General features: G+C 40.4%; 1 protein-coding gene across 10 annotated transcripts in view; it reads right to left on the bottom strand.

Moving 5' to 3' along the window:
* The window catches only part of LOC138758885 (disintegrin and metalloproteinase domain-containing protein 10), a 97,365-nt gene that overhangs the window by 16,369 nt on the left and 55,400 nt on the right, over window positions 1-25,596 (bottom strand). For 7 of the 10 annotated variants that reach the window (XM_069928424.1, XM_069928425.1, XM_069928426.1 and 4 more), the window contains 4 exons: window positions 21,176-21,344; window positions 19,847-20,049; window positions 14,630-14,810; window positions 12,910-13,054 (listed from right to left, as the gene is read on the bottom strand). In XM_069928424.1, the coding sequence (XP_069784525.1) occupies window positions 12,910-13,054; window positions 14,630-14,810; window positions 19,847-20,049; window positions 21,176-21,344 (698 nt within the window). Of the gene's footprint in view, window positions 1-12,909; window positions 13,055-14,568; window positions 14,811-19,846; window positions 20,050-21,175; window positions 21,345-25,596 lie in introns of all 10 variants that reach the window. The other 3 variants (XM_069928421.1, XM_069928422.1, XM_069928429.1) reach the window with 3 other exon arrangements.

The following is a 25,596-nucleotide window of genomic DNA, read 5'->3' as shown; positions in this document are numbered from 1 at the left end:
GAAGAGACCACAGAAGACAATGGAAACAAGAAAGAAGAGGAGGAAAGGGCAGCAAAGAAACAACAGATGGTCAACCTAGAGGAAGAAGAAGAGGAAGAGGAAGAGTACAGGGAAATAGAAGAAGAAAAGAAAGGCAAGGTAAAGGAGGTACTTGCTCTTGTTAGAGGATACATGGAGTCATTTAAAGAATGGCAAACACAGGAATTCAATGATTTAAGAAGAAGAATAAACAACACAGAAAAGAAAATAAATAAAATGGATATGACCTTAACAGAAATGGGGAAAAAAATGGACAAGATGGAAGAACGGGCAATAGCAGCAGAAATGGAGGTAGAAGACTTAAAAAAGAAATTGGAGGAATCTAATAAAAAAACTAAAGAGACACAAGAATTACTAGCCCAAAAAATAGATATAATGGAAAATTATAACAGAAGAAATAACATAAAGATAGTGGGCCTTAAGGAAGATGTAGAAGGCAAGAATATGAGGGAGTTTATAAAAGAATGGATCCCTAAGGCCCTAGGATGTCCAGAACTACAGCAAGAAATGGAAATAGAAAGGGCACATAGAGCATTGGCCCCTAAACCACAACCACAACAAAAACCAAGATCTATTGTAGTAAAATTCCTAAGATATACTACAAGAGAAAAGGTACTGGAGAAGACAATGGAAAAAGTAAGAGAGGGCAACAAACCACTGGAGTATAAAGGGCAAAAAATCTTCATTTATCCAGATATAAGCTTTGAACTCCTAAAGAAGAGAAAAGAGTTCAATGCAGCAAAAGCGATTTTATGGAAGAAAGGATATAAATTTACACTGAAGCATCCTGCGGTATTGAAAATATTTATTCCAGGACAACAAAACAGACTATTCTCGGATCCAGAAGAAGCACGAAAATTTGCAGAACAATTACAAAAATAGACTGAGGGATGAAGACGGGTAATGAGAGCAAAAATTATCACGATTGATATGTATGTGGGTAAAGACAAAAATAGACTGAGGGATGAAGACGGGTAAGGAGGGTAAAAATGACCACGATTGATATGTATGCGGGTAAAGAGGTATAAGAGTGAATAGAGACAATGGGCATATGTGAAAGTATCTGTAATTAGAGGAAAACATAGAGAGTATAGACAAGAATTAATAAGGGAAGGTAATGGAATAGAGAGAATAAGGAGGGAACTAAAAGAGTGACCTTTGTGACATATAAAAAACGAAATCTTTTCTGGGGGGGGCTGGGTGGGGGGAAAAGAGCGGTCACTGCAAAATCAGTTGACGCTTGCGAGTGGATTCGCAAATCCAAATGGAGAGGGGAGATGTGGTTGTCCGACAAGGGATAAAGGGCAACTCAGGAGGGGAAGGGGAGATTGGGGATAAAGAAGATAGAAATAGGAGAATAAGGAAAATGTTGGATGTTGTAGGAATGTTGTCTGGTAAAGAGTTGAAAATAAGAAAACAGAAATGGAAAAGGAGGAAAGGTAATGATGGAAAAACGGAAAGAGAAGATAAACAAAATATAAAATGGCTACGCTGAACTATATGACTCTAAATATTAATGGAATACATAACCAAATTAAAAGGAAGAAACTACTAAATTTACTGAAAAAGGAAAAAATAGATATAGCATTTGTCCAAGAAACACATTTAACTGAATTGGAGCACAAGAAATTAAAGAGAGATTGGGTAGGACATGTAACAGCAGCATCGTATAATTCAAAAGCAAGAGGAGTGGCTATATTAATTAGCAAAAATGTGCCATTTAAAATAGAAGAGGAAATAATAGATCCAGCAGGGAGATATGTTATGATAAAATGTCAGATATATTCAGAGCTTTGGAATCTACTTAATATATATTCACCTAACGAAGAAGATCAAAAGTTTATGCAAGATATCTTTTTGAAGGTAGCTAATACGCAAGGGAACATACTAATAGGAGGGGATTTCAATCTGAATTTGGATCCAAATATGGATAAAACGGGGAAAAAAATTAACAGGAAGAACAAAGTAACCAAATTTATAATTAAATCAATGCAAGAAATGAAACTTGTGGACATATGGAGGAAACAAAACCCAAAAGAAAAGGAATACTCATACTACTCGACTAGACATAAAACATACTCAAGGATAGACCTATTCCTGTTATCAGCCCACATACAAGGGAGAGTTAGGAAAACGGAATATAAAGCTAGACTATTATCGGACCACTCACCCCTGTTATTGGCAATAGAGCTAGAAGACATCCCTCCAAGAATGTATAGATGGAGATTAAACCCCATGCTACTTAAAAGACAGGATTTTAGAGAATTTATTGAAAAACAATTAAAAATGTACTTTGAAGTAAATACGGAATCAGTGGAAGATAAGTTTATACTATGGGACGCAATGAAAGCATTCATTAGAGGGCAAATAATAAGTTATGCAACCAAGATGAAGAAGGACTATAATCAGGAAACAGAGCAGTTGGAAAGGGAAATAATAAACATAGAAAAAAAATTAGCAATAAAGGAAGATACAACCAAAAGAAGAGAATTGGCGGATAAAAAAATAAAATATGAAACATTACAAACATATAAGGTGGAGAAGAATATAATGAAGACAAAACAGAAATATTATGAACTAGGGGAAAAAACACACAAAATCCTAGCATGGCAGCTTAAGACAGAGCAAACTAAGAAAATGGTATTGGCAACAAGGAAAAAAGACAAACAAATTACATATAATCCAAAAGAAATTAAGGAAAACTTCAGAGAATTCTATGAACAATTATACCGAACCGAAAACGAAGGGAAAGAAGGGAAAATAGATGAATTTTTGACTAAAATTGAACTACCAAAACTACAAATAGAGGAACAAAATAAATTAACAGAACCATTTGGAACAGTAGAAATACAAGAGATAATAAAAAATTTACCAAATAATAAGACACCAGGAGAGGATGGACTCCCAATAGAATTCTACAAAACATTTAAAGACCTAATAATACCGCCCCTCCTGGATGTAATCAACCAGATTGATGAGACACAAAACTTACCAGATTCATGTAAAACAGCAATAATTACAGTGATACTAAAACAAGGGAAAGATCCACTCTCACCAGCGTCATATAGACCAATATCTCTGCTAAACACAGATTATAAGATAATAGCTAAACTATTAGCGAACAGATTAGCAGAACAGGTACCGAAAATGGTAAATTTAGACCAAACTGGATTTATCAAAAAAAGACGCACAACAGACAATATTTGTAAATTTATTAACTTAATTCATGCAGTAGAAGGAAATAAAGCACCGGCAGTAGCAGTTGCTTTAGACGCAGAGAAGGCCTTCGACAGAGTAGAATGGAATTACTTGTTCAAAGTATTGCAAAAATTCAGTTTACCGGAGAAGTATATTAATTGGATTAAAGCATTATATAAGGGACCGTTAGCGAAAGTGACAGTAAATGGACATGTATCAAAGCAATTTAACTTAAGCAGGTCAACGCGGCAGGGATGCCCACTATCACCATTATTGTTTGCGCTAGCTATAGAACCACTAGCAGAATCGATAAGAAGAGATAATAATATAAAAGGAATAAAAATAAAAGACAGGGAATATAAAATCAGTCTGTTTGCGGATGATGTGATAGTGTACTTAACAGAACCAGAACTATCAATAAAAGAACTATATAAGAAATTGAAGGAATATGGAGAAGTGTCGGGATACAAGATAAACGTAAATAAAAGTGAAGCAATGCCTATGAATAACGCGGATTTCTCAAAATTTAAGGAGGAATCCCCATTCAGATGGCAAACGCAGGCAATAAGATACCTAGGTGTGCAAATAAACAAAAATCTAGGCCAATTATATAAACTCAATTACAATCCACTAATGAAAAAATTACAGGACGATTTAGAGCATTGGAAAGAGCTACCACTAACACTGATAGGAAGGATAAACTGTATTAAAATGAACATTTTTCCAAGGATACTATACTTATTTCAGGCATTGCCAATACAACTGACAGAAAAATTCTTCAAAGAGTTAAAGAAAATAATAAGGAGATTTTTATGGAGAGGAGGGAAACCGAGGATAGCACTAGACAAATTAACAGAATGGTATAAACAAGGAGGCTTACAATTGCCAAACTTCAAAAATTATTATAGAGCCGCACAATTAAGGTACCTATCAGATTTTTATCAAACAAAGGAAAAACCAGACTGGACGAGACTAGAATTAGATAAAATAGGGGAAAAGATACCTGAACACATATTATATAAATGGGACGAAAAATTGGTACAACATAGAACTTCTCCAGTATTACACCATCTCCTCAATATATGGAAGAAGATTCATGTAGAAAGAAATAAAATAAATTACCAAATACCAAAACTAATATTGACGCAAAATAAGCTACTCCCTTTTACAATAGACAACCTTACCTTTAGAAAATGGGAAAAAAAAGGGATTAAAAGAATAGAAAATTGTTTTTCAGGAAGTAGATTCTTATCCTTTGAACAAATGAGAGATAAGTACAATATAACGGGAGATACAGCGCTGGCATATTACCAACTGAGATCCTACTTGAAAGATAAATTAGGAAGCAACTTGAGTTTACCAGAGGGAAGTAACCTTGAATATGTGATTACAGATACAATGTTAATCAAAAGATTTATAAAAAATATGTATATTAAACTGCAAGAAAAGGAAAATGAGGAAACAAATGGTAAAACTAAACAAAAATGGGAACAAGATTTAAATATAAAGATAAAAAAGGAAACATGGGAGAAGTTATGCTCTGGAACGATGAGAAATACAATAAATACGAGGCTGCGTATGATACAATATAATTGGTTACACAGACTATACATTACACCGCAAAAGTTAAATAAATGGGACCCAACAGTATCTGATAGATGTTTTCGATGTAAAAAAGAAAGGGGAACAACAATTCATGCAATCTGGACATGTGAGAGAGTAGAAAAATTTTGGGATGATCTCAATCAGATATTAAATAAAATAACAGAAAACAATATACCAAAGAATCCAGAGATCTTTCTCCTAAGTAACATAAAAAATAAAGAATTTGGAATTGACTTGGAGGATGCACAAAAAAGATTTGTTAAGATAGCCCTAGCTGTAGCAAAAAAATGTATTATGTCAACCTGGAAATTGGAAGATAATTTGAAAATACAACAATGGTATATAGAAATGAATAAATGTATTCCATTAGAAAAAATAACATATAGTTTAAGAAATAATATTGAAATATTCGAACAAGTATGGGAGCCTTACATTAAATACAATAGCGAAAACCTACCGGGAACAAACATTACCTAAGTTGATGGAAGGAGAAGAAAAGAAAAGAATGGACTCAGTAGAATTTCTGGTGTATTTTTGTTGAATGACAACATTGTCTAACTGAATTAATGCAACCTAGATTGTATAACTAAAATGGATGAGAGGGGGGGGGATGGGGGGGTGGCTTGGGAGGAGGGAGGGGGGAGGGAGAAAAAGTCACTGTAAATGTGTGGAAAAGAAAAAGTGTATATCATGGCTATTGTGATTTATGGTGTGAAAAATAAAAAATTAAAAAAAAAAAAAAAAAAAAAAAAAAAAAAACCAAGATCCATTTTAGTAACATTTTTAAGATATACGACAAGAGAAAATATATTGGAGCGGGCAAGGAATAAAGTTAGAGAAGATAATAAACCATTGGAATACAAGGGTCAAAAAATATTTTTTTACCCAGACATAAGTTTTGAACTCTTCAAGAAGAGAAAGGAGTTTAATACAGCAAAATCGATATCCAGCTGTGCTTAAAATATTTATCCCTGGGGATAAAAACAGACTGTTCTCGGATCCGGAGGAAGCACAAGAATTTGCAGAACGCATGCAGAACAGAAAGAGAGATGAAGAGATGCAACAAGAATGAAGAACGGTGATAAAATATATTTAAAGATGTAAAAATAATGTATATGTAAGAACTAAAGAAGGGAAAGAAAAGGGAAGAAAGGAAGGGGGAAAAAAAGAGGGTGAGCTTTGTTATATGTGTAAAAAAAAGTCTTTTCTGGGGGGGTTGGGTGGGAGAGAATGACCGTCACTGCGAAATCAGTTGACGCTTGCAAGCGGGTTCACAATCCAAATGGAGAGGGGAGTTGTGGTTGCCCGGCAAGGGATAAGGGGCAACTCAGGGTGGGGGGGGGGAACTTTTGGGGCTAAGAAAATATTGGCTGTGGGAGTTGTTGAAGTATTTTATGTTTTAAATGATTGAGTTTAAAATACATTGAGTTTAAAAGGGAAAACTGAGAGTTGAAAATGGGGAAATGGTGGTGAGGAAGTGGAAAAGAGGTGTAAACAAGATATGAGATGGCCATGTTGAATTATATGACTATAAATATTAATAGAATACATTAGCAAATTAAACAGAAGAGGCTATTAAATTTACTGAAAAAAGAAAAAATAGACATAGCATTTGTGCAGGAAATGCATCTAACTGAAGTGGAACATAATAAATTAAAGAGAGACTGGGTAGGGCACATAGCACCAGCATCATATAATTCACAAGCTAGAGGTGTAGCTATATTAATTAATAAAAGTACCAATCAAAATAGAGGAGGAAATAATAGATCCAGCAGGAAATAATAGATCCAGCAGGGAGGTATGTAATGATAAAGTGTCAGATATATTCAGAATTTTGGAATTTGCTCAATATATATTCACCTAATGAAGAGGATCAAAAGTTTATGCAAGATATTTTTTTGAAGATTGTAGATACGCAAGGGAATATATTGATAGGAGGGGATTTTAACCTTAATTTGGACCCAATGTTGGATAAAACTGGACAAAAGACTAGGAAAAAGAATAAAGTGGCTAAATTTATGGTTAAATCAATGCAGGAAATGAAACTTATGGATATATGGAGGAGGCAGCACCCAAAAGAGAAGGAATACTCATGTTATTCGAGTAGGCATAAAACATACTCAAGGATTGATATGTTTTTGTTGTCAGCCCATATTCAAGGGAGAGTTAGGAAAACTGAATATAAAGCTAGATTGCTATCTGATCATTCACCCCTGTTATTAGCAATAGAGCTGGAGGACATCCCACCAAGAACTTGTAGAGGGAGCATAAACTCCATGCTACTTAAAAGACAGGAATTTAGAGTTTATTGAACACCAAATTAAAATGTACTTTGAAATAAATACGGAATCAGTGAAAGACAAATTTATTTTATGGGATGCAATGAAAGCCTTCATTAGAGGGCAGATAATAAGTTATGTAACTAAGATGAAAAAGGACGACAATCGGGAAATAGAACAGTTGGAAAGGGAGATAGTAAGTACAGAAAAAGAACTAGCAACAAGGAATGATATAACAAAAAGAAGAGAATTGGCAGACAAAAAAATAAAATACGAAACATTACAAACGTATAAGGTGGAGAAGAACATAATGAAAATAAAGCAAAAGTATTATGAACTAGGAGAAAAACACATAAAATATTAGCCTGGCAACATAAAACAGAACAAGCTAAAAGAACTGTATTGGCATCAAGGAAAAATGACAAACAAATTACATATAATCCAATGGAGATTAATGAGAACTTTAAGGAATTTTATGAACAATTATACCAAACTGAGAACAAAGGGAAAGATGATAAAATAGAAGAGTTTTTAGCTAAAAATGAACTGCCAAAATTGCAAGAGGAACAAAACAAACTGATAAACTCTTTTGAAATAGAGGAAGTACAGGATATATTAAAAAAAGCTGCTGAACACTAAAATGCCTGGAGAGGATGGATTTCCAATAGAATTTTATAAAACATTTAAAGAGTTATTAATTCCTCCTCTCCTGGAATTAATGAATCAGGTAGAAGAAACACAAAACTTGCCAGATTCATGTAAGACAGCATTAATTATAGTAAGATCCACTAACACCAGCATCATATAGACCAATATCTCTACTTAGTTCAGATTATAATAGCAAAATTATTAGAAAACAGATTGGCCGATTGTGTACCAAAATTAGTAAAACAAGGTCAAACTGGATTTATTAAGAAAAGACGAACAGAGGATAATGTCTGTAAATTTATTAATTTAATTCATGCAGTTCAAGGAAATAAGATGCCAACAGTGGCTGTTGTTTTAGATGCAGAAAAAGCCTTTGACAGGGTAGAATGGAATTATTTATTCAAAGTATCACAGAGGTTCAATCTACCAGAAAAATATATTAATTGAATTAAAGCATTATATAATGGACCACTGGCAAAGGTAACAGTAAATGGATTTGTATTGAACCAATTTAAATTAAGTAGGTCAACTAGGCAGGAATGTCCATTATCTCCCTCATTGTTCGCTTTAGCAATAGAACCATTGGCAGAACTGATAAGAACAGAAAATAAAATAAAAGGGCTAAAAATAAAGGAGAAGGATTATAAACCAGTTTATTTGCAGATGACATCATCATATATTTAACAGAACCAGAAATATCAATAAAAGAACTACATAAGAAATTGAAGGAATATAGAGAAATATTGGGGTACAAGATCAACGCTTATACAGAATTTTAAAAAGAATCACCATTTAAATGGGAAACACAAGCAATCTGATACCTAGGTATTAGGTTAGATAATAATTTAAGCCACTTGTACAAATTAAATTATCAGCCACTAATAAAGAAATTGCAGGAAGACTTAGAACATTGGAAAGAATTACCACTAATGTTGATAGGGAGGGTAGATTGCATTAAAATGAATGTCTTCTCAAGGATACAATACTTATTTCAATTCCCTTAACAGAGAAATTCTTTAATGAACTAAAGAAAATAATAAGGACATTTTTATGGAAAGGGGGGAAACCGAGGATAGCATTAGATAAATTAACAGAGAGGTACAACCAAGCTGGTTTGCAGTTACAAAACTTAAAAAATTATTATAGAGCAGCACAATTAAGGTATTTATCAGATTTTTATCAGACAAAGGAAAAACCAGATTGGACTAAGATAGAGATAGATAAAATAGGGGAGAATGTACCCGAACATATACTTTATAAGCTGGTGCAATATAAAAGCTCACCAGTATTGCATTATTTACTTAATATATGGAAGGAGATTCACTTAGAAAGGAAAAAAACAAATGACCAACTACCAAAATTATTATTGATGCAAAATCAGCTAATCCCCTTTACAATAGATAACCTTTCCTTTAGAGAATGGGAGAGAAAAGGAATTAAAAGAATAGAAAATTGTTTTTTTTGGGAAATAATTTTATTAACATTTGAACAATTGAAGTACAAATATGGAATAACTCATGATACAATGTTTGCATATCACCAACTGAAAACCTACTTAAAGGATAAATTGGGAAGAAGATTGAGATTACCAGAAGGAAGCAGCTTTGAATATGTGATTACAGAAACAATGATAATTAAAAGATTTATAACGAACATGTACATTAAGCTGCAAGATAAGGAAAATGATGAAATAAGCTATAAACCCAAACAAAAGTGGGAAAAGGATTTAAACATAAAGGTAAAAAATGAAACATGGGAAAAGTTATGTTCTGGAACTATGAAGAATATAATAAATACAAGGTTACGCATGATACAGTCTAATTGGTTACACAGGTTATATATCAAGCCTCAAAAGTTAAAAAAAAAATGGGATCCAACATTATCAGATAGATGTTTTCGCTGTAAGAAGGAAACGGGAACAACAGTACATGCAATTTGGGCATGTGAGAAAGTGAAAAAGTTTTGGGAAGATCTAAATCAGGTATTAAATAAAATCACAAAAAGCAACAGACCAAAAAATCCAAAGATCTTTCTTCTAAGTAATATAAGAAGTAAAGAATTAGGCCTCAAACTGGATGAAGCACAAAAAAGATTTATTATGATAGCCTTAGCTGTAGCAAAAAAATGTATAATGTCAACTTGGAAATCAGAAGAGAGCCTGAGAGTACAGCAATGGTACATGGAAATGAATAAATATATTCCATTGGAAAAAATAACATATAATTAAAAAAATAAAGTCACATTATTTGAACAAATTTCGGAACCATACATGGAACAGAGAGGTCTTGCCTTGGACCTCCACCCCCTAAAATGATAAGAAGACAAAATGACTTAATCCAGTGTGTAAAAGTAGATGACACATTATTCTTGTTTATTTTTCATTGTGTGATGACATTGTTTAATGGGTTTATTGTATATGTTGAACGTTAAATGGGTTTGGAGGGGGAAGGGAAGGTAGGGGGAAAAAAGGGGAGAAAATGCCACTGTGTATATTTAAGAGGGAAATGTTTGTATGTATTTTGGTTGATTATGGTTCACAGTGTGAAAAATAAAAAATTATAAATAAAAAAAATTCCATCATCTGAACTCCTTGTCATCCCGACTATGTCCTTGCCAGTTTTTGTCTCATCCCTCTCCCTCACCTCCCTCTGCTGGCTTTGTTCCCTTTACCGCACTCAGTACTGGTGCAGGGCCTCAACCATCCCTTGGTCTCTGTGAACGCTGCCTGACCTACTGAGTCCCTCAAGTGGCTGGGTTTTTTGTACCTTGTCCTCTCTTAGGTAGGGGAACCAAACCTGTTCCCACTATCCTACGTGAGAGCTTCACCAATACCCTGTACAAGTGTCGCAAAACCAAATCATGCATGAGGACACCCAAACCCCTCTGCACGTCACTCACTTCCAGTCTCTCTCCATTTAGATCATCTGCCTTTTGCCTGGGGTATAACCTCCACTCACTCACCCACCTCCACATCATGTTGTAGAGTTGCAGTGTCCGTACCACAACGCACCCTTCCACCGATTTCTGTGTCATCGATAAAGCGAGACCCCCACGATTCACCATCATCAGTGTGAATATTGACAAACTGAGAGTCGGGGAGCGGGGGGGAATATTTCACCCCTTCATTCCAACCCATTGCCTTCTACGTGACAGCCACTTTTCAATCCCTGTAAACAGCTTTCTCCAACCTCCTCACTGTGGCATTGTTCCACGTCTTGAGAGCGGCACAGTTGACGAAGCGGTTAGCGTCACACTATTGCAGCTCCAGCGAAAGGGACCGGGATTCAAATCCCGCGCTGTCTGTAAGGAGTTTGTAGTTCTCTGCGTGGGTTTTCCCCAGGGGCTCTGGTTTCCTCCCACTGTTCTAAACCTACTGGGGGTGTAGTCTAATTGGATGCAAATGGGCGGCTTGGGCCCGTGGGCCAAAATCACTTGTAACTGCTGTATGACTAAATTTTTTAAAAAAACCTAAATTTAAAATACTCCTCCATCAAATCTCTGTCACTTCCTCAAATAATTCAAATTTATCTCACTTTATTTACCTTTCATGAAACCACGTTAATTCAATTTTATTAAATTCAGCGTTGTTCAACGATGATTTGCCTCTTTGATATTTGATTGCTGCACCTTGTCAACAACAGGTAAAACTAACTGGCCTGTAGTTCCAGCCTTCTGTCATTTTCCCATTTTGAATAAGGAGATCACAATCTTCTGGTTTCCAAATGGAATTTAGAGAGCTCTCAAAATTTCCTTGAATGACTCCTCTATCTCTAAAGCCGCCCTGCTAAAAAGCCTTGTGTGCAGGCCATCAGGTTCTGGTGTCTTTCGTCCCTTCTGATTGGAATCATTACAAGTTCCTCCCTATTATTTGAGATTTGCCCATCTTTATTTTGTAGTGTCCTCCATGGGGTCAAACAGCATGGAACAGGCCCTTAGGCCCAACTTGTTCATGCTCACAGATTCTGGGCCCGTCCCATTTGCCTGCATTCAACCCGAACTCTCTAAGATTCTGTTCAAACGTCTGTTGAAAGTTTTGGTCACTGTGGTACAGGAAAGATGTTGTCCAGCTGGAAAGGGTGCAAACCCACTCCCCAACATAGACCCACTCCCCATCATGACCCACTCCCCAGCAGCACAGACCCACTCCCTATCAGTGACCCACTCCCTTTCATGGACAGTGCCAGTCACAGACCCACTTCCCAGCATAGATTCCACACCCAGCACAGATCCCCTCTCCAGCACGGACCCAATCCCCAGCATGAACCCACTGGCCATCACGGACCCACTCCCCATCACGGACCCACTCTCCCGCGTGGACCCATTCCTCATCATGGACCCACTCCCCAGCACAGACCCACTCCCCATCGTGGGTCAGCACCTAGAATCATGGAACCAGAATCTTCAGCAACCACATGGACTGGAACAGTCAAGGAAAGCAACAAACTAGATGCTGAGGGGTAATGACTTCCTGACATTGTCACGAGAGAGAGAGAGAGAGAGAGAGAGAGAGAGAGAGAGAGAGAGAGAGAGAGAGAGAGAGAGAGAGAGGGAGGGAGGGAGAGAGAGAGAGAGGGAGGGAGGGAGAGAAAGAAACTGAAGGAGGGAATGAAAGAGAAAAGGGAGAAAGAGATAAGATGAGACGGGGAGAAAGAGGCAGACAGAGAGAGGAGCACGGCAGATTTACCACTAATTGGTAGTGCAAAAAATAAACTGTAAACAAACTGTAAACAGATAACAAATGTAAACAAACTGACTGTGCAATATTGAGAGAACAAAAAGAAATTCAATCAATGAGAGACAGACGGGAGATAGGAAGAAGAGGAGAAAGAAAAAAGAGAGGGAAGGAAATGGAAAGCAGAGAAAGAGACAGATAGACAGAGAGATAGAATGAGAGAGACTGTGTGTAGACAGGTGAAAGTCACCATTGGAAGGAGGTCTGGGAGATGTGCCTTGCAGCCAGGGTTCCTGCACAGGGCTGTGAACAGCCCATCGCTGGGTCTCCCTGCAGCAGGAGACGTGACAGTGAAGGTGCCCATCACGGATGCCGTTGCCAGGACTGAGGGTGGAGTGGTCAGTGTGAAGGACATCTCGGAGCAGGTACTGTCAGCTGGGACTCCCTCTGCTGAAGGCAGGGACCTACCTGCACTGTCGGCCAGGCTTCAGGGTGCAGGACACATCACTGGGGTATTGGGCACTATAGCAGCAAGGGTCACCTGAACTGTGTCCAACATCGCACTCCTCCCCCTCCTCCACCAGCTGATTGCCACAGATTGGCTGCCCACTCTCTGCAACACAGACAAGAGGCATTATTGGCTGTGGGGAACCACTCTGTCAGTATACACCACAGTTAAAAGGCATCACGGGGTGTGGGGAACCACAGACAACAGGCATCATCACCTGTCGGAAACCACTGCATCAGTAGACACCACAATCAACAGGCATCACTGGCTGTGGGAACCACTCCGTCAGTATACACCACAGGCAACAGGCATCACTGGCTGTGGGAACCACTCCATCAGTACACACCACAGGCAACAGGCATCACTGGCTGTGGGCAACCACTCCATCAGTACAGGCCACAGACAACAGGCATCATTGGCTGTGGGAACCACTCCATCAGTATACACCACTGGCAACAGGCATCACTGGCTGTGGGAACCACTCCATCAGTACACACCACAGGCAACAGGCATCACTGGCTGTGGGAACCACTCCATCAGTACAGACCACAGGCAACAGGCATCACTGGCTGTGGGGAACCACTCCATCAGTACAGACCACAGACAACAGGCATCATTGGCTGTGGGAACCACTCTGTCAGTATACACCACAGGCAACAGGCATCATCAGCTGTGGGGAGTCATTCTATCAGTACACACCACCAATAACAAGCATCACCAGCTGTGGGGAACCACTCCATCAGTACAGACCACAGACAACAGGCATCAGCAGCTGTGGGGAACCACTCTGTCAGTACAGACCACAGGCAACAGGCATCACTAGCTGTGGGAACCACTCCATCAGTACACACCACCATAACAGGCATCACCAGCTGTGGGGAACCACTCCATCAGTACAGACCACAGACAACAGGCATCAGCAGCTGTGGGGAACCACTCTGTCAGTACACAACACGGACAACAGGCATCACCAGCTGTGGGGAACCACTCCAACAGTACAGATCCCAGACAACAGGCATCAGGAGCTGTGGGGAACCACTCTATCAGTACCAACCACCGACAACAGGCATCACCGGCTGTGGTGAGCCACTCAATCCTCATTCCTACTCATACTTCCCTCATTCACCCTCATACTTCCCTCTTCCACACTCACAATCCCCTCATTCCATCTCATTTCCCTTGTCCCCCCCTCCCTCCTTCATACCCTGCCCTTCCCGGAGACCCAACAAAGGTGTACCAGTGCACGGAGAACACTGACAGGGTGAGATTGAACCAAGCGTTCCCTATGGTGCAGGCCGTGGGTTCAGTTGGTTTTGGTCCCGCCGCCAGAGGGTACAGGTGTGTGCAATGGTCAGCATGGATCAAGAAGTCTGAAGGGCTTGTCCTATCCCATTTCTGGTGCAACATTATGCCTTTCTGCCTGCTCACCACAGCAAGCGTCATCGGTGCCGCGGATGATTGACTTGCCCTGTGAAACACAAAACACCCAAGGACTGGCAGCTCCTCTCTCTTTCGGGACCTTTGGAGGAGATTCCTGAGGTCCCCCTTGTTGGCCCGTAAGTTCCATGGTACTTCTGCCCTTCCCCTGATGTTAGTTTCTGCTGAAATTTAGCTCTCACCAGCTCTGAGCAGTGGAAGGTCCATCTCTGCAGAGTCTCGCCTGGCCCATCTCTCTCTTACCCTCAAAGCATTGGTCTTTCTTTGCCACCAGGACCTCGCTGATACGTCGGACTGTGCATGGAGAGAGCTTGTCATTGTTATACTCAAGCCCGTTGGAAGCGAAGGGATACATCAGATAGTTCCCACCATTCCTCTGGGAGTCCGAAGATTCCTGAGGGATACATTCTTCTCCTTCGTCATGCTAGAAAAGGAAGAGGAGAGACTTGAACTGGCCCTCCATGTGTTTATTCTGTGTGAGGTTTTCACCCTGGAGATTTGAGGGGGATGGGTCAAATCGTGGCATTTAATCAGGGAGAAATTGTCACCAACAAGGGTGCAGATTTAAAGAACTAAAGGTCACCTGAAGAAAAATATTTTCAGACAGCTTAATATCAAAAGGTACAGATAGATAGGTGCTGATTTAATAGCAATCTTCAAATGAGCAGATATGGCAGGGATCTTTATTTGTAAGTGATCAGGCTCTGAATCTCTGCATCCCACTAATTGCGCACTGCTCCAACACCACAGAAGGGCAGTCCGCAGTATCGCAAGTCACTTTTTTGTATCAGAATAACGGAATATTTATCATCTATCTATATTTTATTTTCAAGAAAATATTTAGAATTTTGCTGTATTTTGTAGTCTTTTTTACAAAGTAACTGTTCAGCCACAACAAGTAAGAACGTTGGAGCTTATGTGCGTTGTACAATGTGTATGACAATAAACTCGATCTTATTATCTTGTAGAACATTCCAGCGCAGTACAGGCCCTTCAGTCAATAATATTGCCCCGAGCTATGGAAACCTACTCCACAACCATCACATTTTCCCCTCCCTCACACTCATAACCTTCTATTTTCCTTACATCCACATGCCTAAACAAGAGCCCTTTGGAATAAAGCCAGCCTCCACTATCAATGCAATCCAGGCACCACCACCCACTGTGTAAAACACTGTCCTCTGATGTCTCCCTAAACTTTCCTCCCCTCACCTTAAACAGACGTCCTCTAATATTTGCCTTTGTTGGCACGAGGAACAAGGTGTTGGCTGCTCACCCCCACCATCCAAGCCCCTCATAATCTTACATACCTCAATGAAGACAAATCTCATCCGTTGTCACTCCAAAGGGAAAAGCTCTGTCAACCTTGCCTCACATCATCCCGTCTGGTTTTAAGGTGATTTGAGAGTGACATTATTTGCCCTTGTTACCCAGAGTTATTTCACCCTCTGGTCTTTGACCCTCGTCCATGAGTCTTCTGCAGGAAACCTCTCCCATCACTGGCCCCATATCTCCATTGTCCCTGCCGACCCCTCCATGGCCCCTCTCGCTTCAGCAGCACCGCGAATTGTAACAGACCTCGTGACATCAGGACTACCTACCCACACCTCAATCAAAGGCTACCTGATGCTCGCTTACCCTCCTCTACTCCACCACTTCTGAAAATACATTAATCGCACCAGCGCCAATGCTGTCCGATATCCCCCACACCCTCTGTCCTGCTAAACCAAGTGGTCCGCATTTCATCCCTGATATCACTTTGGTATCTTTGACATTTCCCCTCTTGTCGGGACTGTATCCACTCCAGGCTTTTGACTACCTGAGCTATCAATGAGTGACCGTGTGGTGTTGCCGTACCCATATTCAGGGAATTTTGTTGTCCTGACATTTGATTCGTCATAAGACCTCAAGACATAGGAGTAGAAATAAGCTATTCACCCCTCGGGTCTTCCCCATCATTTAATCATGAGCTGATCCATTATTCCCACTCAGCCCCACTGCCAAACCTTCTCCCCATAACCTTTTATGCCCCGGTTAATCAAGAATCAATCTTTGCCTTAAATAAACCCAATGACTTAGCCTCCACAACTGCCTGTGGTCACAAATTCCACAGATTCACTACCCTCTGGATGAAGAAACTCCTCCGCATCTCTGTTTTATGCAGATGCCCATCAATCCTGTAGTACCCTCCTGTCATTCATGTTGGAAGAGTACTGTTAAGAATACAGAGAACAAACCACCCAGAGTGAATGGAGTCACAGATTCACCCAGCGTGGAAAGATGCCCCTCGGCCCATCCCACACCAACCAAAATATCCCACCCAAACTCATCCCACCTGTCTGTGTTTGACCCATATCCTCCACTATCCAAATTCGTCGGAGTTCACTTAACTAGTGACCTGTCGTGGACACTCAACATCTCCTCGCTTGTCAAGAAGGCGCAACAGCAACTGCACTTCCTGAGAAGACTGAAGCGGCAAAGACTACCCGGCCACCATTATGTCAACCTTCTTAAAGGAGCTCTGTCGAGAGTGTCCTGGCCAGCCATATCACAGTGAGGTATGGTTGCTGTAGAGAAATGGATTGGAGGTCAATCCACAGGACCACGTGGCAGTGAGGATCACTGGAGTCTCCCTCCCCCTCAATCGATGTGATCTACTGGGATCATTGTCTAAAGAGGGTGCGCAAAATCATTGAGTTCCCTTTCTACCCCACACACAGCATCTTTCAGCTGCTCCCATCAGGAAAGGGATACAGGAGGATCAGAGAGAGCTTCTTCCCACGGGCAGTGAGAAAGCTGAACGACCAAAGGAACTGCTCCCACTCACCATCCGGGACTCTCATATTCACGAAACAACATTTATTTATTTATTTGTACATATGAACACTTGTCCTGTATTTGTACTGTTTGTCTGTGCGTGTGTTATGTCTGGTTGTGTGTCTGCATGTTTTACACTGAGGACTGGAGAAAGCTGTACTTGTACAATCAGATGACAATAAACTTGACTTGACTTGATCTGGTTGTGTGTCTGCATGTTTTACACTGAGGACTGGAGAAAGCTGTACTTGTACAATCAGATGACAATAAACTTGACTTGACTTGATCCCCCTAAACCCATCCTATTTCTTAAACATTACAATAGTACCTGCCTCCCCCCTGCAGCCCGTTCCATACACCCACCACCCTTGGTGTAAAAAAAGTTCAGATTTTCAGATTTCAGATTTATTGCCTGAGTACATACACGACATCACATACAACCCAGAGATTCCTTTATCCTGCGAGCAAGGCAGAATTACCACTTATTGTTAGTGCAAAATAAAACTGTACACAACGTAAACAAATAAAGAACTGTAAACAAGCTGACTGTGCAATACAAAGAGAATTTTTAAAAAATAAATAAAGTGCACAAGAGTCCTTAAAGGAGTCACTGATTGAGTTTGTTGTTGAGGAGTCTGGTGGTGTGAGTCTTGTGGCACCTATACCTCATGGCAGCAGCGAGAACAGAGCGTGTGCTGGGTGGTGTGGATCCTTGCTGCTGCTTTCCGACAGTAGCATTCATTGTAGATGTTCTCGATAGTGGGGAGGGTTTTGTCTGTGAAGTCCTGGGCTGTGTCCATTACGTCCTGGGTTTTACACTCATACCAGACCGTGATACACCCAGTCAGCACTCTTTCCACCACACATCTGTAGAAATTTTCCAGAGTTTCCAATATCATACCAAACCTCCGGAAGTAGAGGTGCTGACGTGCTTTCTTCACAATAACATTGGTGTGTTGGGTCCAGGAAAGATTCCCCGAGATAGTGACTCCAAAGAACTTAAATTTGCTCACCCTCTCCACCTCTGATCCCCCATGATCACTGGATCGTACACCTCTGGCTTTCCCTTCTTGAAGTCAACAATCAGCTCCTTAGTTTTGGTGACATTGAGTGCCAGGTTGTTATTGGTGCACCATTCAGCCAAGTTTTCACTCTCCCTCCTGTATGCTGATTCATCACCTTTCTTTATACACCCACTACTGTGGCATTGTCAGCAAATTTGTAGATGGTATTTTGTCATATGGAGCCACACAGTCATAGGTGTAAAGTGAGTAGAGCAGGGGGCTTTGAATGTGGCCCTGTGGTGCTCCGGTACTGATGGAGATTGTGGAGGAGATGTTCTTACCATTCCTCACTGATTGTGGTTTTGGAGGTGAGGAAATCCATGATCCAATTACACAGTGGGGTCTTGGAGTTTACTGATCAGTTTTGAGGAGATGATGACGTTAAATGCCGAACTGTAGTTGACAAAGACCATCCTGATGTGTGCCTCTTTACTGTCCACGTGTTCTAAGCCTGGCTTTGTGTAGAGCCAGTGGGATGGAATCTGCCTGTTGTTATGACAGGTGAACTGGAACATATCCATGTCGCTGCTCAGACAGGAGCGGATATGCTTCAACACCAGCCTTTCAAAGCACTTCATCACTGTTGATACAAGTGCTACTGGTCGATAGTCATTAAAGCAGGTCACTACACTCTTCGTAGGCACCAGTATGATTGACGCCTGTTTGAAACCCACTGCTGGAGTAACGTGAAGAAATCTGTGAATACAATTTGGTGGGGACGCACTCATTCACCGCTGTTTCAATAATCATTCAGATCCTCAGCTGAGTCCTTGAACACTACCCAGTCCACGGCCTCCTGATCTCTGGAGCCTCTCTTTTTAGGCTCTGTCTATATAAAGGCAGAGTGATCCAACTTGCCAAAATATGGTCTCAGGAAAGCACGGTAGGCCTTCCTTATCTTAGCGTGAACCTCTGGTACAGCAGGTTGCGTGTTGGTGGTAGTTGGGCAGGGTTTTCTTGACACAGGCCTGGTTATAGATGCCAACTAAGATTTGTAGTGTGTTGGACTGGGCCGTCTCTTGTTTACTGACCACTTCATGCAGCTCCGCAAGTGCCTGCTTGTAACTGGCATCAGGAGGGATGTAAACTCCGGTGAGAATCACTGGTGAGAACTCTCGGGGTAGATAGATGGGTCTGCATTTAATCGAGATTTGCTCTAAGGCAATGGAACAGGAGGTTGACGTAACTCCAATGTTCGTGCACCACCCAGTATTAACGAAAAAGCACACATCGCCCCCTCTCTTTAAATCTCTCCCCCCCTCACCTTAAACCTGTGTCCTGTGGTTATCGATTCCCCTACTCTGGGCAAAAGACTTTCTGCGATCACTTGATCTATTCCCTCTCATGATTGTGTACGCCTCTATGAGGTCACTCCCTCACTCTCCTGCGCTCCAAGGAATAAAGCCCAAGTCTGCTCAACCTCTCCCTGTAGCTCAGGCCCCCAAGTTCTGGCAATATCCTCATGATGTGGACTTTGTAGTTTCAGCATGTACTTGGATCAGATAAATGGACATTTATATTCTCACAGAAAACATCACCCTTATATACCCAAAGTGAGTGAGAAGACAGGTATACTCACAGGGGAGCCCAGGCTGTGTCCAAGTTCATGAGCCAGAGTGATGTGGATCATTCTCAGAGGAATGTGTGCACCATACTTCTGCATTGTGATCAGACCAGTGTTGTGAGTACGCGAGCAAATCCCACCGCTCTGTCCTGAGGAGGAGGGCTCATGAGAGATGGCAGACACTGGAGGAGTGGGCAGCACACTAGCCAGGGTGGGGTCTGTAGGGTATGGAAACGGGTCACAGGGTGATGGGATGGGTCACAATGGGCAAACACGTGTTCACGTGGAGAACTTGTAAACTCCACAGAGCAGTGGGAATCTGAGATCAATTAGCCAGCGTGCACAGTAATGTGATTCTGTGTTTTAAGGTGTGTGATCCATGAGTACTGTGGTATGTGACCTGTGTATATTGAGGTGTTTGACCCATGTGTACTGTGGTATGTGATCTGCGTATATGGAGATTTGTGACCCGAGTGTAGTGGTATGTGACCCGTGTGTACTGAGGCATGTGACCCGTGTGTACTGAGGTATGTGACCCGTGTGTACTGAGGTATGTGACCCGTGTGTACTGAGGTGTGTGACCCGTGTGCACTGAGGTGTGTGACTCATGTGTACTGAGGTGTGTGACCCGTGTGTACTGTGGTATATGACCCATGTGTACTGAGGTATGTGACCTGTATGTACTGAGGTGTGTGACCAGTGTGTATTGTGGTATGTGACCCATGTGTACTGAGGTGTGTGACCCATGTGTACTGCTGTATGTGACCCATGTGTACTGAGGTATGTGACATGTATGTACTGAGGTGTGTGACCAGTGTGTATTGTGGTATGTGACCCATGTGTACTGAGGTATATGACCCATGTGTACTGAGGTATATGACCCATGTGTACTGAGGTATATGACCCATGTGTACTGAGGTATATGACCCATGTGTACTGAGGTATATGACCCATGTGTACTGAGGTATATGACCCATGTGTACTGAGGTATGTGACCTGAATGTACTGAAGTATGTGACCAGTGTGTACTGTGGTATGTGACCCATGTGTACTGAGGTGTGTGTACTGTGGTATGTGACCCCTGTGATTGTATTGTACCAGCCAGGATCTCTGCACACATCTCGCCTTGCCCCTGGGACTGCTCATCGTGACTGGACCCAGTGTATTGGGCTGGAGGGGATGCTCCAGCCCCTAGTCTGGGCCCTGTCTAGAAGTCTTCTGACTACGGCAGCAGGTACTTTGGGCTTCCCATTTTTGTGATACCTGCTTGCCCTTCCCTCGGCCCCAGGGAGTGCATAACCGCTCGGGGAACGTGATGTGGAGCCAGCTCTGGGTCACACCTACCTGGCTTTGCCTGCCAGGCAACACCCAGGACACCAAAGAAGTCACGATCTGTCAGAAGGTAGGACAGACAGTAGTTGCTTGGCTGACCTCTGGAGAACAGGTTCAGGAGCTTGTCCACACTGATGAAGCGGCCGTGGAGAGGGTTGGTCTCATTATATTCATAGTCAATCTGAAGGTGAAAGTTCAAGATGAAAAGAAGGGCTCTCTCAATCCATGCGTAGTTTTTAGCTCTCTAATCCATGAGTAGTTTTCTCGGTTTATTCCAGTATTCTGATATCTGAACAAGCACCAATATTATTAGACCATCAGCTACCCATTCATCCAATTAACCCACTGTGCTAAATACTTAATTCTCTTCTTCTGGCAGACAAAAAATTTTGTGAACATATATCAGACTCTATCAATGATTTCCTCTCTCACAATCTGGAGGCACTTAAGTGTTATTTGAGGGGTCAAATAATTTTATACAGTGTTTTAAATGAGAAATGCACTGCCAGGATCAATGAACGAACATCCGCTATTAGTGAAATGGATCAATATGATGCAGTTTGTCCATCCCCAGAATTATACAAGCACCGACTTGATTCACAAGCGGAATTTGATCTTGGATCTACTACACAGGCCGAGTGATTATTAATGCAAATTTGGGGTTCACATTAAGAACACAGGGAAAAGGCAAGCCACCTATTGGCCCACCAACTAAAATGTCAGGCTGCAACAAGGCTGATGCCCCAAATCGGAGACCCCTCCAATAACATCTGTTTCCATGGAAATCAAGGTTCCCTTTAAATCTCACTGCTCGACACTTGACAAATCTGAATATGCTACTGACAACACCAAAATGAACCAGTTTCTTAACAATCTTCCAACCACGGTCATTGACTCCAACCAGGTTAAGGAACTGGACAGTTCACTCTCTTTGGATGAGACTACACTGATGATTAAAGCAATGCAGTCTCACAGAGCTCCAGGCTCCAACAGATTTCCAATGGAGTTTTATAAAAGGTTTAATGATAAATTAGCTCAATTTTTATTATCAGTGTTTAATGAAGAACGAGAGTGAGGAGTTTTAACAACTACTTTAACCCAAGCGGCAATAATTTTCCTCCTGAAGAAGGTTCCCACATCATGTGGCTCCTATAGGCTGTTATCTCTCCTAAATGCTGATGTCGGGAGGAGTCACGTGATGGAGTAGTGGCCGGTCGGGGAACTCCAGCCTTCTCCAGAAAAGTAAAAAAAAGACAGTGAAAAAACGAAGGCACAAACACAAAAACCAAAATAAAGTGAAAATAAAGGTGTAGAGAAAATGGCAGCGAAAAAAGAAAAGCCAAAAGCAACAGGAAGAAGAGAAGAAAGGACGTCGGAAGAAGAAGGTGAAGGCCTTACCTGTCCGAGGAGGCCCGCTGTGGAGAGAGAAGCCCGCTCCCTCAGGTCAGTCGAAGTCCCGAGCTCGGGACTACAAAAATGGCTCGCGGAGCCAAACAAAAGTGCGCAACCGCGCATGCGCAAGGAGTCGCGCATACGCGATGCGCAAGACAAAAATAACACTGACGGGAGGGGGGACCAGCTGAGGAGTCGATCTCCACAGCTGAAATTGACAGCCACAACAAAGCAGCAAGAGGAAAACACAGAAAATAACGAGAGCAAGAAAGAAGAGAGTAAAAAGAAATCAAAGAAGCAACAGATGACCAACCCAGAGGAAGAAGACCAGCAGCAAGACACCTCTAGTAAAAATAAGAAGACCAAAAATACCCAACAAAATAAAACAAACAACCCAACAAGAAAACCAGAAGAGACAGAGATAAAGGACACAGATCCTGGAATGGACTCAGAAGAAGAGGAAGAACACAGAGAAATGGAAGATGAAGGGAAGGGCAAGACAATGGATATATTTTTTTAAAGAATATATGGAATCATTGAAAGAATGGCAGTCACAATAAAAAGAAGAGTAAAAAGTACAGAAGAAAAAATGAATAGATTAGAGATGATCATGTCAGATATAGGAAAAAGAGTGGACAAGGTGGAAGAACGAGAAACAGCCGTAGAAATGGAAGTAGAGGACTTAAAAAAGAAATTAGAAGTATCTGATAAAAAAGTTAAAGAGACACAAGAGCTGTTAGCTCAGAAGATAGATATAATGGAAAATTATAATAGAAGAAACAATATAAAGATAGTGGGCCTTAAGGAAGATGAAGAAGGCAAGAATATGAGAGAATTTATAAAAGAATGGATCCCCAGGGTCCTAGGAAGACCAGAACTGCAGGAAGGAATAGAAATAGAAAGGGCACAAAGAACATTAGCCCCTAAACCACAACCACAACAAAAACCAAGATCCATTCTAGTAAAATTCTTAAGATATATAACAAGAGAAAATATACTGGAGAAAGCAATGAGGAAAATAAGAGAAGACAAAAAAACCACTGGAAAACAAAGGTCAAAAAAATTTTTTCTATCCAGATATAAGTTTTGAACTCCTGAAGAAGAGGAAGGAGTTTAATGCAGCAAAAACGATCCTATGGAAAAAAGGATATAAATTTATGCTAAAGTATCCAGCGGTACTTAAAATAGTTATTCCAGGGCAGCAAAACAGACTATTCTTGGATCCGGAGGAAGCACGAAAATTTGCAGAACAACTACAAAACAGACAGAGAGAGGAAGATATGTAACGAGAACAAAAATGACCACAAACTATATGTATGTGTGTATGTATATATATATATAAAAACAAATAGAATATAGGTAAGAACTAAGAAGGGAAAGAAAGGGAAGAAAAGGAAGTATGGGGGGAATTAAGAGAGTGACCTTTGTTGTATATGAAAATTAAAATCTTTTCTATGGGGGGCTGGGTGGGGAAGAGTTACGGTCACTGCGAAATCAGTTGACGCTTACGAGTGAATTCGCAAATCCAAATGGAGAGGGGAGATGTGGTTGCCCGACAAGGGATAAAGGGCAACTCAGGAAGGGGAGGGAATAGTGGGGTTAAAGGAATTTTAGATAGGAGAATAAGGGAAATGTTTTATGTTTTAGAAATGTTGTCTTATGAAGTGTTCAAAAAAAGAAAGCAGAACTGGATAAGAAGGAAAGGTGATGATGAGGAAACGGAAAGGAAAGATAAACAAAGTATGAAATGGCTATGTTGAACTATATGACTTTAAATATTAATGGAATACATAACCAAATCAAAAGGAAGAAATTGCTAAATTTACTGAAAAAAGAAAAAATTGATATAGCTTTCGTACAAGAAACACACAACTGAAGTGGAGCTCAAGAAATTAAAGTGAGATTGGATAGGACATGTAACAGCAGCGTCATATAATTCAAAAGCTAGAGAGGTAGCTATATTAATCAGTAAAAATGTACCAATCAAAATAGAAGAGGAAATAATAGATCCAGCAGGGAGATATGTAATGATAAAATGTCAGATATATTCGAAGTTTTGGAATTTACTCAATGTATATTCACCGAATGAAAAAGATCAAAAAATTATGCAAGATATTTTTTTGAAGATAGTAGACACGCAAGGGAACATACTAATAGGAGGGGATTTCAATCTTAATTTGGATTCAAACATGGATAAAACTGGGAAAAAAATTAACAGAAAGAACAAAGTAACCAAATTTATAATTAAATCGATGCAAGAAATGCAACTTTTGGATATATGGAAGAAACAACACCCAAAGGAAAAGGAATATTCATATTATTCAGGTAGACATAAAACATACTCAAGAATAGACCTATTCCTGTTATCAGCTCGCATGCAAGACAGAGTTAGAAAAACAGAATATAAAGCTAGAATATTATCGGACCATTCACCCCTGATATTGACAATAGAGTTAGAGGACATCCCTCCAAGAATGTATAGATGGAGATTAAACTCCATGCTTCTTAAAAGGCAGGATTTTAGAGAATTAATTGAACGACAAATTAAAATGTACTTTGAAATAGATACGGAATCAGTGAAAGATAAGTTTATACTGTGGTACGCAATGAAAGCATTCATCAGAGGGCAAATAATAAGTTATGTAACCAAGATGAAGAAGGACTACAATCAGGAAACAGAGCAATTGGAAAGGGAAATAGCAAATATAGAAAAAGAATTAGCAGTGAAGGAAGACACAACTAAAAGAAGAGAATTGGCAGATAAAAAAATAAAATATGAAACACTACAAACATATAAGGTGGAGAAGAACATAATGAAGACAAAACAGAAATATTATGAACTAGGAGAAAAAACGCACAAAATTCTAGCATGGCAGCTTAAGACAGAACAAACTAAGAGAATGGTATTGGCATCAAGGAAAAAAGACAAACAAATCACATATAATCCAACGGAGATTAATGAAAACTTCAGAGAATTCTACGAACAATTATACCAAACTGAAAACGAAGGGAAAGAAGACAAAATAGATGAATTTTTAACT

Source organism: Narcine bancroftii, chromosome 3 (genome assembly GCF_036971445.1).
Source record: "Narcine bancroftii isolate sNarBan1 chromosome 3, sNarBan1.hap1, whole genome shotgun sequence".
NCBI classification, from domain to species: Eukaryota; Metazoa; Chordata; class Chondrichthyes; order Torpediniformes; family Narcinidae; genus Narcine; species Narcine bancroftii.
The sequence above is the reverse complement of the archived record's forward strand: the minus strand, read 5'-3'. Positions and strand labels throughout refer to the sequence as shown.